This window comes from Pocillopora damicornis, chromosome 12, assembly GCF_964200805.1.
Source record: "Pocillopora damicornis chromosome 12, jaPocDami1.2, whole genome shotgun sequence".
In the NCBI taxonomy this organism is placed as follows: Eukaryota; Metazoa; Cnidaria; class Anthozoa; order Scleractinia; family Pocilloporidae; genus Pocillopora; species Pocillopora damicornis.
Genome location: NC_142681.1, coordinates 3,580,533 through 3,594,090, shown reverse-complemented (window position 1 = coordinate 3,594,090; position 13,558 = coordinate 3,580,533). Strand labels below are relative to the sequence as shown.

The 13,558-nt window shown below is 36.6% G+C and overlaps 2 protein-coding genes across 2 annotated transcripts; both read right to left on the bottom strand.

The window, feature by feature from the left end:
- Positions 1 to 310: 310 nt before the first annotated feature.
- LOC113685658 (pre-mRNA-processing factor 19) lies at positions 311 to 10,131 on the bottom strand. Its single transcript, XM_027203193.2, has 22 exons — positions 9,993 to 10,131; positions 9,127 to 9,276; positions 8,786 to 8,862; positions 8,283 to 8,340; positions 8,028 to 8,111; positions 7,881 to 7,945; positions 7,725 to 7,754; positions 7,497 to 7,538; positions 7,183 to 7,224; positions 6,800 to 6,874; positions 6,205 to 6,280; positions 5,908 to 5,954; positions 5,651 to 5,713; positions 5,446 to 5,526; positions 5,087 to 5,129; positions 4,091 to 4,195; positions 3,889 to 3,949; positions 3,565 to 3,660; positions 3,360 to 3,459; positions 2,683 to 2,744; positions 2,142 to 2,185; positions 311 to 1,539 (listed from the first exon to the last, which is right to left on the bottom strand). The coding sequence occupies exons 1-22, from the start codon at positions 10,009 to 10,011 to the stop codon at positions 1,442 to 1,444; spliced, it is 1,518 nt and encodes a 505-aa protein (XP_027058994.2). The 5' UTR covers positions 10,012 to 10,131; the 3' UTR covers positions 311 to 1,441.
- A 663-nt stretch (positions 10,132 to 10,794) lies between these two features.
- LOC113685746 (uncharacterized) lies at positions 10,795 to 13,503 on the bottom strand. Its single transcript, XM_027203292.2, has 3 exons — positions 13,223 to 13,503; positions 13,105 to 13,155; positions 10,795 to 12,388 (listed from the first exon to the last, which is right to left on the bottom strand). The coding sequence occupies exons 1-3, from the start codon at positions 13,356 to 13,358 to the stop codon at positions 11,397 to 11,399; spliced, it is 1,179 nt and encodes a 392-aa protein (XP_027059093.2). The 5' UTR covers positions 13,359 to 13,503; the 3' UTR covers positions 10,795 to 11,396.
- Positions 13,504 to 13,558: the final 55 nt, after the last annotated feature.

Genomic DNA, 13,558 nt, shown 5'->3' with positions numbered 1-13,558 from the left:
TTATTCGTGTTCTCAAGAGTCTTCGTTTCTTTGGGTTACGAGTCGCATACTCGGTGCACGCAGTCTCTGTTAGCCAAGGGAACACTTCGAATTTTCAATGGCAAAGTCCCTCGTAATACTTAATTCAATTGGCTTCGGAGACAACATTGGCTGAACTTTAACTTTGTCGCAAAGTAATCGTGTTGTCAAAACGTTTCTCCACCTGGATGGTGGATTTAACACTGGTAAGTAAGTAAATTTAAACGAAAATGTTCCTTAGCCAAATTAATAAATGACAAATAAGGTGAATAACATAATCAAAAACGTTTCGTAAATGGATCGACAAAGGTTTTAATGTTCTTTCCTGGTGTCTTTTTGCTGAATGTTGAAGCTAGCTACAAGTTAATAAAATTTCAACGTTTTATACAAAGTTATAGGAAACTTAATCAAAGTTTCCCAAGACACCACAGGTGTTTCGCTTATGTTTGTCACAAACTTAAACTAGCAGACTTCACTCATACAATATTCACGTTGTCATTACGATGGCAGGGAGAGCCTTTGAACAGCTCTGGGGGCCAATATGAAACAGAAATGGCGAAGGCCAAAAAAAAAAAAAGAAAAAACCGGTCAATGTGCGCCACTGAATACAGGCTCTATCAAATAATCACAAGAGGCACCGAAAGAAAAAAAAAAACAAAGAACAAAAAGAAACAACAACAACAGAAACATACAGGCGGCTCTTTTGCGCAGGCACACTTATAGGATAATAAAGTTAAATTACTTCTTCCATATAAAAACCTGTTTCTTTTTTCCGAGCGAAACGGGTCCTCACATTTCAGGACATTAAATGCTAAATTTGAAAATGCAGCTTCCTAATCCACTAGGTTTTTGTTTGTGGGTGTTTACTGTACTACAAATATGTCTACCCGCTTTTCCTAAAATATGGCTAACACAGTCTCTTGCAATCTCTCCTTTTACATATGAAATAAGAGGACGAATCAAAAAACTGGCTCCCTCTTCTGGCATTAGAGTGCACTTCGATAGTGTAAGACAAACAGCAAAGTAATCACAATAGCAGATGAGAGGACAGAAGGCATCCAAGGGGGCCTTTCTGAGCCAAGTCAAGATTTCAAATACACAAAGTTTTTAAAAAGCACGAGCAGAACTTCCACTTTCATTTGTTTCAACACGTTCTTGGTCGTCTTCGTCCTTATTTAAGTAGGATCTCTCAAGTTTCAAGCAACTCGCATGTAACCTTAATGTTCTGGTTATTTTCAGATTCTCTTTAGATTCCCGAAAACGAGAGAGATCTATAAATAACTAACAGAAATTACTACAAAAAATGAGGCGTGAAATAAGAAAGAGAATGGTAGCGTGACCATCTTGACGTACAAGAAATATAAGTAAAATAGTACAGTTAATTGTTAGTAAACGTGGGACTAAATTAGCCCCCCTCCTTGCTCTATCGCGAGTAGAACTTGAGATGACGATCAAGACCAACAGACGCAACGAATGAGGCGTGCTTGCCAAATTTCACTCCTGTCGTCACATCAGAGTGTTCTGTAAAAGAAGAAAAAATAAAATACTGCGATTACCTCAGATATAGAAGGAGTTCGTAGAATGCTTTTCGATTAGCTTCTGAAAGGCAGAAGCAAAGCCATCACAACGGCCGGCAGTTCTACTCAGAACATGGGAAAATATCACAAAGGGCCAACGGGAGACAAGATTCTTTTCTTAGCTCTGTGATTGGTCATGAAAACTCATGCCCCCCTATCAGCCTATCAAATGCAAAACTAAAATCAGCTGCTACTAAATCACACGCGTTCTTCCCCGCTAAAAGCCGTTACACGAACTGTCGGAGCGAATGGGAAAGGACTAACGCTCGAAAAGTCAGCTTTAGAAACTCTATACGAAGGCCAAAATACATCATCGATTTAGTTGTTTTAAAAACCAAATAATCATGTTATAGCCCCGTCGACGCAGCACTTCAGTTTATTTGGAAACTTACCCCCCTTTATTCTTACCCAGATTGGATAGAATGGGTAATATACTGAGCCACAATTTGATTGAAAGGCTATGTTAGAACCTTCAATAACATGTTTTTTTGTTTCCGTTTTACCTATCCTTTTATATTGAATGAAAGGAAGACACGGAAAATTTACCTGCAAATGACTTTATCATCTCCCATTGTTTGACGAGATAGATCCTAAAAAAAAAAATACAAAAAATGAAATAGAAAAACAAAATTGAATGCTTGTCGCCAATCTTGAGAAAATCGAATCGAACAAGCACAAGATGACATGAGATAAATTACAGTCAGTTTAAATTACTTAAGCAAAGCAAGACAAAACTAGCATTCCTAATATCTAAAGTGTACATAAATAGCATCAACAAACACTATTTTAAAAAATTAGCTGAATTATATGCGAATTTTAATTGTTCTCCTTTGTGATTTTTTAATTGTTCTCACTTGTGATCTTTTGATCTTTAATTTGTTTCTTTATCATATTAAAAAAATAGATTACAAGCTGCCATGGGTCTGTACAGAAATACGTCACGATGACGTCAAAATGTGGGCGGAACATCAGAGACACTATCGGCTGCGCCTCGTGTTCTCACCACATTTTGATGTAATCCGTTATCTTTTTACTGAATGGACACACAGCAGGTTTTGTATTTTTGTAATAAACATATCCGACTTACTGAACTTCGGAACCACCCACGGCTAAATATGTACCACTCTGATCAAAACTGAGTGTTTTAACCTGTAAAATAAAGACACAGGCATCACTTCAAGGATTTAAAAAAACGGGCGGGATAAGGTATCAGATCCATTTAACAAATTCTGCGTCATCCATTAGCCGAAACATCAAGGTCCAGCCTGTTTGCTAAAGTTTTGTGAAAAAAATCAACCCAATTCGCAGAAATTTAATAAATACTTAGTTTTATCACTCTTAGCTGTCTCACTCAAGTTGGATTGTCTCGCGGGAGATCGCAAAAAATCTCACCCCAGGATTCCCGAAGAACCGATCATATTTTTTTCCACAGAACGGCCTCAGTCCCGGCGCTCTTCATTCGCCTGAAAGAGCTGATTCTTGCTTGTGGCTAAGGTCCAGTGAGTTATACCCTTCCACGTGTTATCAATTCCTTCATCAACAATATCGCCAGGCACTCAAAACCCCAACAAACCTCTTGAGTATTTTACACGAAAAAGTGAAAATGGACTGCCCTTTTCATAGAACAGGACCAGAGTGTCCAGAACTAGTTTAATCTGTTTTCATAAATTATCTTTTCCGTGTTCTGTTACGACCAGGATGGTCCAATTTTTTGCCCCTTGTGAGAAATAAAATGTGGCTTAGCTGTGTTTACTCTATTTATACCTCAAATCTATCTTCAAGCGTTATGGTTTTGAAGTTTTTCAGTTTGCGCAAATCCCACAGTTTTACAACTGAGTCGTCCGCAGATGTAGCTAGGTAGTAACTGCAATATAACAGACAGCTGTTAAAACAACCAAAAAAAAGCACACAACGGAAACTGAAGACAAAACTAAAGACGAACAATCAAAGCGAAATTTTGAATATCTACCCATTTTCAGAGAAGGAAATATCAGTAATTGGTCCGGAATGTCCTGGAAATTTAGCCACATTAGCACCTTCCTTGAGATCCCAGATCTTTATCACACTGTTAGCAAAAGAGAACAAAAAGTCAGCAAATATTGTGACAACAACACTGACCAGAAGTTTGGCTTTACTGTTTTACAAATAATAAAAGAAAGTTGTCATGATCACTTTTCCCTCGCATCATACATACATGACCATACATTCTGCTTTACATTTCCCCCCTTAATATTTTACTTAACCTCCTGACGCGTTCATAATGTAAGAAGAAATGAGACATTTATCAACAAACCTGTCAGTGGTTCCAGTACCAAAAATAAGACCGTCAGGATGAAACTGAGCACATGTCAATCCTGAGGTTAGTAGAAAAACAACATGTTAATAACTCCTAGGGAAGGTTTATGGGAAGTCACTTGTGGTATTACTAGAGGTATGAAAAAAAAAAAAAAACCAAAGCAAAGAGAATCAAACACAATTAAAAATCTTGTAATTACCTTGATTGATGTTAGGATCTGATAAACACCTGGTGAGGACATGGCCAGTTCTAAGATCAGAGAAAGCCCAATACTGATCTGTTGAGCAGCTAAGGAGGTAGTCACCTAAAGAAAAAAAATAAGGCACATTGGTGATAGTGTTTGAGTAATTTTAATAAACCATGTGCACTTTAAGTGATTACAATTGTCAAGAAAATATACTCTCATTATTTTGAGTCACGATGAAGAAACAAATCAGGCCTGAAAAGGTTTATTTACTCAATAGAGCAATTTTCAATTGAATGTCAAAAGTAATTTGGAATTGTTTTAGTTTTGCTCTACTTTGCTGTGATTAGCCCAGAAAACTAGCATCACTTTCTCAACCAATCAGATGTAAAACTAAAACCAATCAAGCCTTAGTTGCCCACATTTTTCCTTGCACTTCAGGCTGTTAGTTTTTTTTTTAACCCTTTAACTCCCATGAGTGACCAAGACTGAATTTCTCCTTACAATACCAATACAAAATGAAGCAGAAAAGTGATGAGAACAAAGAAAAATATCTATTTGGGGATTGTAAGTTGATCCAATACCAAATTCTCCAAACTGACATCACAAGAACTGTATGGCAGACAGTAAGGAGGATTACTAATGAGATCTTGGGAGTTAAAGGGTTAATTTGAAATCTCATTGGCTCTTAGAGGTATTTTCCTTTATACTGATTGATTTACTTTGGTTTTGGTTTTAAACACTCAATCGAAAATACTCAGTACTAACAAATCTAGTATGTATACTAAGTCTAAGGGCCTATTTACACGGTACGACTTTGTCGCATGCGACAAGCTTACGACAGGCTTACGACACGAATTGTTTCGTGTAAATCAAACCTACAACTCGCTTACGACTCTTAAGTCATGTCGTAGGCCTGTCGTAAGCTTGTCGCATGCGACAAAGTCGTGCCGTGTAAATAGGCCTTAACATAATCAACAGATTTTACAGCAAGTAACAAATGAAAGATACCTGTTGCATGGAGACTAAGCCCAGTAACAGCTTGATCATGTGCCTGAAAAAAAAAATCAGAATACTAAGTGTCCAGGATGGAATTCTTCACTTCAAAAGGGCAAACAAAGTGATGAACATTCTAGATTTACCAAGTGGTTTTATAAGACTGGTTATTATAGAATGACAGTTAAGTCTGACATTTACAGTGGACAGGATCCTTTCACTAGCTTAGGGTTCCTTTTTAAAAAACATGATAGGGAAAATTTCAAGAATATTATCAGCACAACTACTATTAGCTCATGCAGTTGAACAAATCAGTTTTTTTTTTGAGAAGAAAAACTTTCAAACATAAAAGAGCCTATTTATGACATCAGTACCTTAACAGTGTGTAAGCATGAAGCCTGTGGAATGGACCACACCCTGATGGTCGTATCTGCCGATCCAGTGAAACCAAGATCCTGAAACAAATGTTGACATCATTTTCAAAGTCATGTAGAGCATGAAATAACCAAAAATATCAGATTCTTTATGGATAGAGATTCATCACTCTGCATGGAATTGACTGGCAAACACCCATCTCACCTCGTGTGGATGATAAACAACATTTGTAACCTTCTTCGTGTGGCCTTTGAGAGTTGCAATGACCTAAAGACAAGATGGTACCGGTAATTGAAAAGGTTATGATTGTTGTTGTCAGGTTGGTGGGAGTCTTACCCATTTGGTTGCATCATTGTTGGAAATTACAGTTGCATTGATGAAAAATTGAGTTAAGGATGTTTTGTAGAGGGTTGTATTTAATGTTTATGTCAAGGTTATACCTAAACAGATTCAAATTGTACCTGTTCTGAGTCACGATAGAACACCACGGCATTTTTGTCCAGGCCACCTGATGAAAGAGAAAATAGTGACACACTTGTCAACAGCTGTTTCTGTTATTTAATACCTGAAATCTTCACTTTCATTACCCTTTCCATCCAGATATGATTAATATAAAACTTCCCCTTACATTATCAACATATTGTGACAATACCTGATGATTAGAAGAAAAGCAATCCCCAACTGGGGGAAAACAAATCAATCCAACACAAACTTCTCTAAACCAACATTCAAGTTTCATTGAAAAATTCAATACAGACCTGTAATGACTCTGGATGTATCTGCAGCAAATAAATCCAAAGCTAAGATTCCAGGATTGCTTGCACTGTGTAAGCCCTAAAATATGTATTGAAGCCATTATGTTAAAAATAATATATCACCTACTGCACATATTTTCCAGTAACTTATATGAGTAAAAGGCTTTGGGCAGAGTCAATGGGCTGTCTCACAGCCTTACATGATAACTTGGATTACACCACATGAAACCAAAGTATGTTTTTTATTGTGTTTGTGGGGGGAAGAAAATTTTAAGTAGCCTTATCATTGCTTGGTCTAAAAAAACTGTTACAAGCTTCTCAATGAATGCCAGTTTAAAAACCAGTTCTGAATTTTCTCCATATTTGAAACAAGTTCCAAGAAACAGCTTTGATTTCTGGGCTCTCTGCATCATTTATCATTGTTCTTCTTTGTCCTGATTGGCTGATGTAATTACTAATAGGTTTTGGCTTAGAGAAAATTGTTTGAAATACTCAAATTGTTAAGTATGCTTTAAGCACTTTGGTTTAAGTACATTATCTTTCTACTTTCTCACTCTTTTATTCTATAAAAAAGGTGTCAATTTGAATGCCAACTTACTGCATGTGAGGAGATTGGTTTGTAAGATTGTATCTCATCTGTTGTACTCAAGTCCTCTGGAACCTTCTTGCCTCTCTGAATAGGATAACGGAGAACACAAAATGAGATAACCACTTCACCAAAGTAGTTGACAGCACTTGTCTACATATCACTGATAGTCACCACACAAAATTTGCTAGAGAAGCATTTCATGACAGCGTTTTCTTAGGAAGGTGATTTCCACTGATAGGTAGATGGTAATGGATTTCAACTTTGTCATTCAATCTGTACAATCTTCTTGGCTACATAGTCATACTATACCATTCCTTGACTCCTCATATCCCAACCTTTGTCTCTAGAGTTTAGTAACTATATGATTGTCAGAACAGCCACAAAGCTCATACCTTCTTACGTTCAGCTGTGAGGAGAGTGGCTTTGTCTTGCAACTAAAATGAGAACAATAACACAAAATTTATGGTGTCATTTCATAATGCTCAGGGCAGTAATACTTTCGAGGCCTTATCTGTCTATTGAAAAGCTTAAGATTACTATCACACATAATCAAAATGCATAACTAACCAACACAAGTTTAAATAGATCATTTTTTTGCTGCTTTTGGCACATTAACAAATTACCCACCCAGTTTCTCAATCTTTCATGTCATTAAGCTTGAAAAATATTATCCAGGCCCAATTGTAAAACATTTACAATAACTTACTTTCTGCAGGACTTCTTCTGTCATTCCTTCTTCTTCACCAGGCTGAAGAGAAAAATTCTTAGCTTAGCTAATAAATGGTTCTTGCAATCAGTTTACAGGGAAATGTGTGGCTGCTAGAGGGGAGGATTAACGATCAGATCTTGGGAGTCAGAGGGTTAAGAGTTTAAAATCTTAAAAATGAAAAGAGATTTCACACACACACATCTTGAAAGTTTGAGTTTGACTTACCTGAGCCGATACATCCATAGCTTCCTCCATCTGAAACAAAAGGCAAAATATGTGTTACCAGTTTAGTTAAAGTTCTAAATAGACACATGCTTGCTTGTTTTTCCACGGAAAAAAAGTTATTGAAAAATCTCTGACTGGATTTGCTCTCTACAATACCTGCACTGGAACAGCTGAAGGAACAGCCACAGCCATACCAGCTTGAGGTTTGAGAGTTGCCAAAGCTGGGGACAAAAGGAGCAGAGTAAGTAACAATGCATTACAATTTTTCTAAATCAATAATTGTAAGATGTATTAGTGGAATACCTTCACGAGCTGCAGTGACTTCCTTTGTCAATCGAGCAATGACACGACAAGCAGCATCATGCTGGTAGAGAGCATGAGACAACTCTGGAACAAACATTAAAAAATCATGTCAATGAAAACAGTTATCTGCAATTCATGCCAAGCTCATTCTGAGAAATGACAGGCCACAATAATCTGACCACTCACAAATGCCACCTTTTTACCCATACTTACCATCCATTGTTTCATAGTATAGAAGTATGAAGTAACAGTTACCTTGTCGGGCAGTCTGAAGTTGCTGACGTAATGTAAAACTTTGCAACATGCAGGCATCCTAGAAACAAAAAAAAGAACATGAATTTGAGGTGTAAATTTTATTTTGAAGATGTTTTCTTTTGTGATGTTTCACCAAGTACTGACTTAAACAGTGTATTTAGGATGCAGTTATACATTTCAGTATTTCTAATCACCAAGAAGGCTATGTGTATAGCAATACAATAACTCTTCAGAACACACAACTTTTACTGTAAAAGGGAATAATTGCAAGCTCTTTATGATAATCTAAAGATTCACTAACGAATGAATTAATGAACCCAAAAGATTTTCAGTCTGTTACAGTTAAACTTATTTTCTTTACCATTGTCAGTATCTGTTAGGGAATTTGATAAAGAAAAGATCCTCTGACTCATGATGCACTTAACGGGTGCACCAGACATAGGTGATTACCACCTCTAAGCATTCAAGTTTAATGCATTTTGCTGAAATTCTTCCTTCCTTACCCATTCATCCTGAAGTGCTTTCAGAATAGCAGGAATACTTGTTGCTGATGGTGGTCTAGGTTTGATCAATGCATTGACTGAAATAAAATTACAAGGTAAATGAGATAAAATAATACAATATACTATTAAATTTAAAATTTAAGACCTTTTGAGCAAAACAATCATAACACAAGTATTCTTACAGCATTGTGGAAAAAAGTACACCATAGTAAAACCCCAGCTGAATGAAACTTCTCAAAGAATCAAACAGTTTTACATAATGAGGTTACGAAAGTGGAAACTAAATAAGTGGAAAAATCTTCCTCCGTAAAATGATGTTACTTTAATATGTTGTAAATTACCTTTTATATCAATCAGCTGCTCTTCTGAAAGCTGTTCACCACTTATTGGATCAGTGCCATTTTCCGCAATATACTTTTCAATAAGCCTCCTCTCAAACACGCAGTTAGAAGATGGTGACACACATGGGTGATCAGGAACTTCATTGCTGACTACAAATTGGCAAGGTTCATATAACATTTACTTCTTTAACTTCACTTCAACAAGACTGCAAGTTGTGTTTAATGAAGATTGCAAAGAAAAATTCTGCAATCTACAGTGACTTATCTCACAACTTTGTTTGCCTGTTTTAAAATTACTAAGAGGCCGTTTTCGACATACCCTTCGGTAGTAACAAGTAAAAAAAGGATATAGAGGTAAAATTATCATAATATTTTATGGCATTGATCATCAAGTTAAACCTTGATCGCAAGTAATTTTTTCATTCAAATAAGTAGTAAGTTATTATAGCCTCCTTTGCATTAACTGGGTACAAAGTTAATCAACTTTAAGAAGATTATCAGATTTCTGACAGTACGTACAGAAAGGATCAAATTAGCTAGGGCTCACTTCGCACGATCGAGCTTTAACAAGACTCTGAATCCGACAAGCTGACAGTGTAGTGCCGTGAAAACGTGGATTTAAGTGCTTGTGCCTTAACGTTACATCCGAAAACGACATTTCATTCAATCCACGCTAAGCAAAATTACTACGAGTACACCGGCGAAAACAAACATGACATTAGTTTGAATTTCGACATAGCACATCATAACGCACAATAATCAAGGTATAATGCAAAGATAATCAATTAATGTATGTTTGGGAAGTAGGAATTTTAAGATCGAATACGTTTTAAAGCGGTTTTCTAAGGGATTAAAGAGAAACTTACTTGAACAGAAGAGCGCCATCTTGTTTCCTTGCAAGCATGTGCAACACTAAAGGACTATGGGATATTACTTAGTCGCCCCAGTCGCGCCAGAGTTCACAGGCAGCCTATCTCATCTCTCACGATGTTGGAAGGAATACCACCATTAATCAAAGTTGGTGATCCTTTCTAAATTATTAAAAACATTTTTTTGAGTCCTCAGGTTCCCCATAAATCTTAAGAGTCCTATTTTCATGAAACAATATTACCAGGTACATCATTCCTTCTCAAATAGTACATAGGTTCAGCACTCCTAAGTTCTTTTGCAGTGTGAGCAGTAATTGAATGTTTTTCTCCTAGCGCTTTAATGTGAATCTTAACATCAGAATGTCTCAAGTTACATATTCTTAACAGTGGATCAAGAGTCTGTGTACCAATCCAAAATCATGATTTTCCTGACTTTTTGTGAAAGGCCTGATGGGCGTGGCTGAAGTCACAGACATATTTGACTGATGACAAGAAATTAGTTAATATGGGAGACCAATTTCCAAGAAAACTCTCCAAATCAGATTCTCATTTTCATGTTTTATAATAACGAGAATAGTATCTGACTTATTCTACAGCCTATTTTGACCTGATTTTTTGATAAAATGAAAATAAATCTACTTCTCAAAGTGATAACCTTATTTATATTTTCTGTCAAAAATTGAATTTTGCCTTTGGTCTCCAAATCTTGGACAGTTTTTAATAAAAATGCTAAGAAATTTGTGTCCTTCACAGAATTCCTCACCACCTAACAGAGGAAAAAAAGAACTTCACAAACCAGTCAGATAAAGAAGCAGTGTCTTTATTCCTTTAATACAACATCAAGCAGGTAAGGATGTCAACATCCTCATCCCCTCAAGTTGTTCATATTCTCACCACAAAATTCAAGTCACATTTTCAGTTTTGATATCATAACAGTTTTATGCTACAAGTGTATTCAGTTTCTATCTATAATGCAATTACCAATTATCTATGTTGGCTATCATCCCTGTATACACATAACTGTACATCTGTACATTTAAGATTTTTAAAAACCTTTGCTAAAAAGCTAAAAACTTTTGGCAAGTGACAAGAAAACCTTTAAATGAAAAATAAGAACAATCTAAAGTACACATTTAATCACTCTGTCCCTATCATTGGAGACATGCGTCAACTCTTCAATCCTCCATTATATATTATTGAACCATATAATATTATCTCTCAACAAATCATAAGACTACTTCACTTAAAACATTATAATAACAGAAAAAGGCTCATAGAATTGAAACATATACACACTATTTACATTAAAATGTACATGCTATTTTTCAAAACAAATGACTCGAGGCTTGTTGTGTTGATCAAAAAATTGTGATATATACAAATATAATACAGTTGAATTATTTATTCTGGTCCATTTTGTTGAGATTGCTGCTTATGCCGCCACCCTTTTTCAGGTGAACTCAATGGTGACACAATAATTTTTCCTACATCCTCTACTGCTGTAGACCCATCTGTGTAAATTGCTGCAGGAACCCCCTGGGAGGAATGCCCCCTGTTCATTTGGACCCTTCCTGTGTAAGGAGTCTTGGGTGTTGTAGCTAGTCTTTCGTTTGCAGAAATCGGTGGTAAGGGTTCTGGTGCAGCCCTAACCACTACCTGTGGGTCTGGTCTTGTTCCAGTTCTCAGGAACTCTACATAATCATCAGGAAACGGTCTTTCCCTTCCTGCAGAACGCTGCAAACCTTTTGAAATTCCTAGTCCTGGTCTTGAAGGAGAAGAAGCTCGCTTTGGACGCAAGGGCATGCCTTTGGTTGATTTCACAGGTGCTACATTCAGTTGGATTTCATTTGGTGAGGCTTGGATTCCAACAGCTCTTGAAGTCTTCATCTTAGTGCCTAATGACTGAGGAACAGGAGACGTAGTAGACCTGCGATATCTTCGCTGAACATTGGAAGGAGTACCCTCTCTTGGTGGAACAGGTGTTCTTGAAGATGTTCCACTTGAGATATCTGTGTGGGATGATCCATTTTCCACTGCAGTATTACCTTCTATTCTTGCTTCTCGTGACTCCTTGGAGACTTCGGTGATGTTTTTCCCAGTTGAAGGCTGATTTTGATGATTTCTTCCAGACTGTCGTATTTTGCTATTGTGAAGTTGAGAGGTCAGATATGCTATAGTGTCTGATTTCTTTTCAAGTTCCTTTAACACAGCAATCAGATTAGATTCTTTTTCAGATAAATCCTTGACATACTTTTGATCCAGTGTTTTCAGCTGAGCTTCCAGAACCACAATTCTTTTGTTCTTCTTTTCAATAATTCCCTTTAACTCAATGTTCTCAGTCTTGAACTCAGCCAGTACTTTTTGTGACTCATCTACAGTGTGTTTTACTTGAGCTGCAAAATTAAGTAAAGGAAAAAATATAAACACGTTTTTTCCCACCTTTCCTGAATCTCTGAGAGGAAAGAAATTATATTGGTGAAATGATTATGCACAATGTTAGTCTTGAATTTCCCTGTGGCAAACCACCTTTGAACCCAAAAGATTTAGTGGCATGACAGGTACAACTGCAAGTATGGGATGATGTCAAACACTACTGATTCTCAAAGATTGGGCATTTGCCCAATAAAGGGGTGAAATTTGCAACCCATGGTAGAATCCAATTTTAAACCAAATTTTCGCATACTTTCAAAGCCTACCTTTTAAAAAATAACATATTACGAGAACTGCATCTTAAGGAACTTCACCATATTGCTGGTATTTTATCGACAGAAGATCAAAACTGGGTGAGATTATAAACTAGAAAGAAATGGCATAATAATGAAGCAAAATAATAAAAGACAGAGCCATCGGTGACAAATTTACCGGCAAATCTGTCAATTTACAGAGTCTCTTATCTGACCTTACCAACAGAAACTGAGAAATGTCACATAACAAGTGTTGCAAATATTAATTCAACCAATGAGACGAGATTATGCGGTAAAATTAACAGGGTAATTTCTTACAAAAGTAGTTTTCACTCAAAAATAATTTATAAGACCAAACCAAGAGAAAACATCTGTTCTGTTCTATATAAACACAGACGACTGTTAGTTGGATAGATATTACATACCTTCCTCGTCATTTGCAGTTGTAGCGTTCATAGCCAGTTTGAAAGTTAGTTCTGTAAGAAAATAAAATGTTATTCCCACGAAATCAGGTGTTAACTTTACCATATTAACGATATCTACCTCCACATTTCTTTTGAAGCTTATTGATCTCCGCATAGAGTCCCTGTAATGTTTTTGCGTGTTCTTGTTGCATAAAAAGGAGAGAACTTTCAGCATTTTGAAGCTGTACACGAGCCTGAGCTAGCGTCCCAGTCATTCCTATAGTCCTTTCGGTGTTTAGCTGCGATCAAACGGATATAACAGCACGTCAATCCACCCTTTCACTTTCGTTGACCATCAATCCCAAGATGGCTGCTTCCCCGTTGCCACGAGCAGCAGAACAAATATTTCCTGACAAAACCGGTTTGGTTTCGTCACAAATATTCTTGCGTCATGGGTCAATAAAAGACCTGACTT

Coding starts and splice junctions, on each gene's coding strand:
- LOC113685746 (XM_027203292.2), bottom strand. CDS start 13,358: ATGACTGGGACGCTAGCTCAGGCTCGTGTACAGCTTCAAAATGCTGAA. Junction 13,156..13,222: donor GCTTCAAAAGAAATGTGGAG/GTAGATATCGTT, acceptor ATTTTCTTACAG/AACTAACTTTCAAACTGGCT. Junction 12,389..13,104: donor AACTGCAAATGACGAGGAAG/GTATGTAATATC, acceptor TTAATTTTGCAG/CTCAAGTAAAACACACTGTA.
- LOC113685658 (XM_027203193.2), bottom strand. Junction 8,112..8,282: donor ACTTCAGACTGCCCGACAAG/GTAACTGTTACT, acceptor TGTTTGTTCCAG/AGTTGTCTCATGCTCTCTAC. Junction 7,225..7,496: donor CAGAAGAAGTCCTGCAGAAA/GTAAGTTATTGT, acceptor TTCTCATTTTAG/TTGCAAGACAAAGCCACTCT.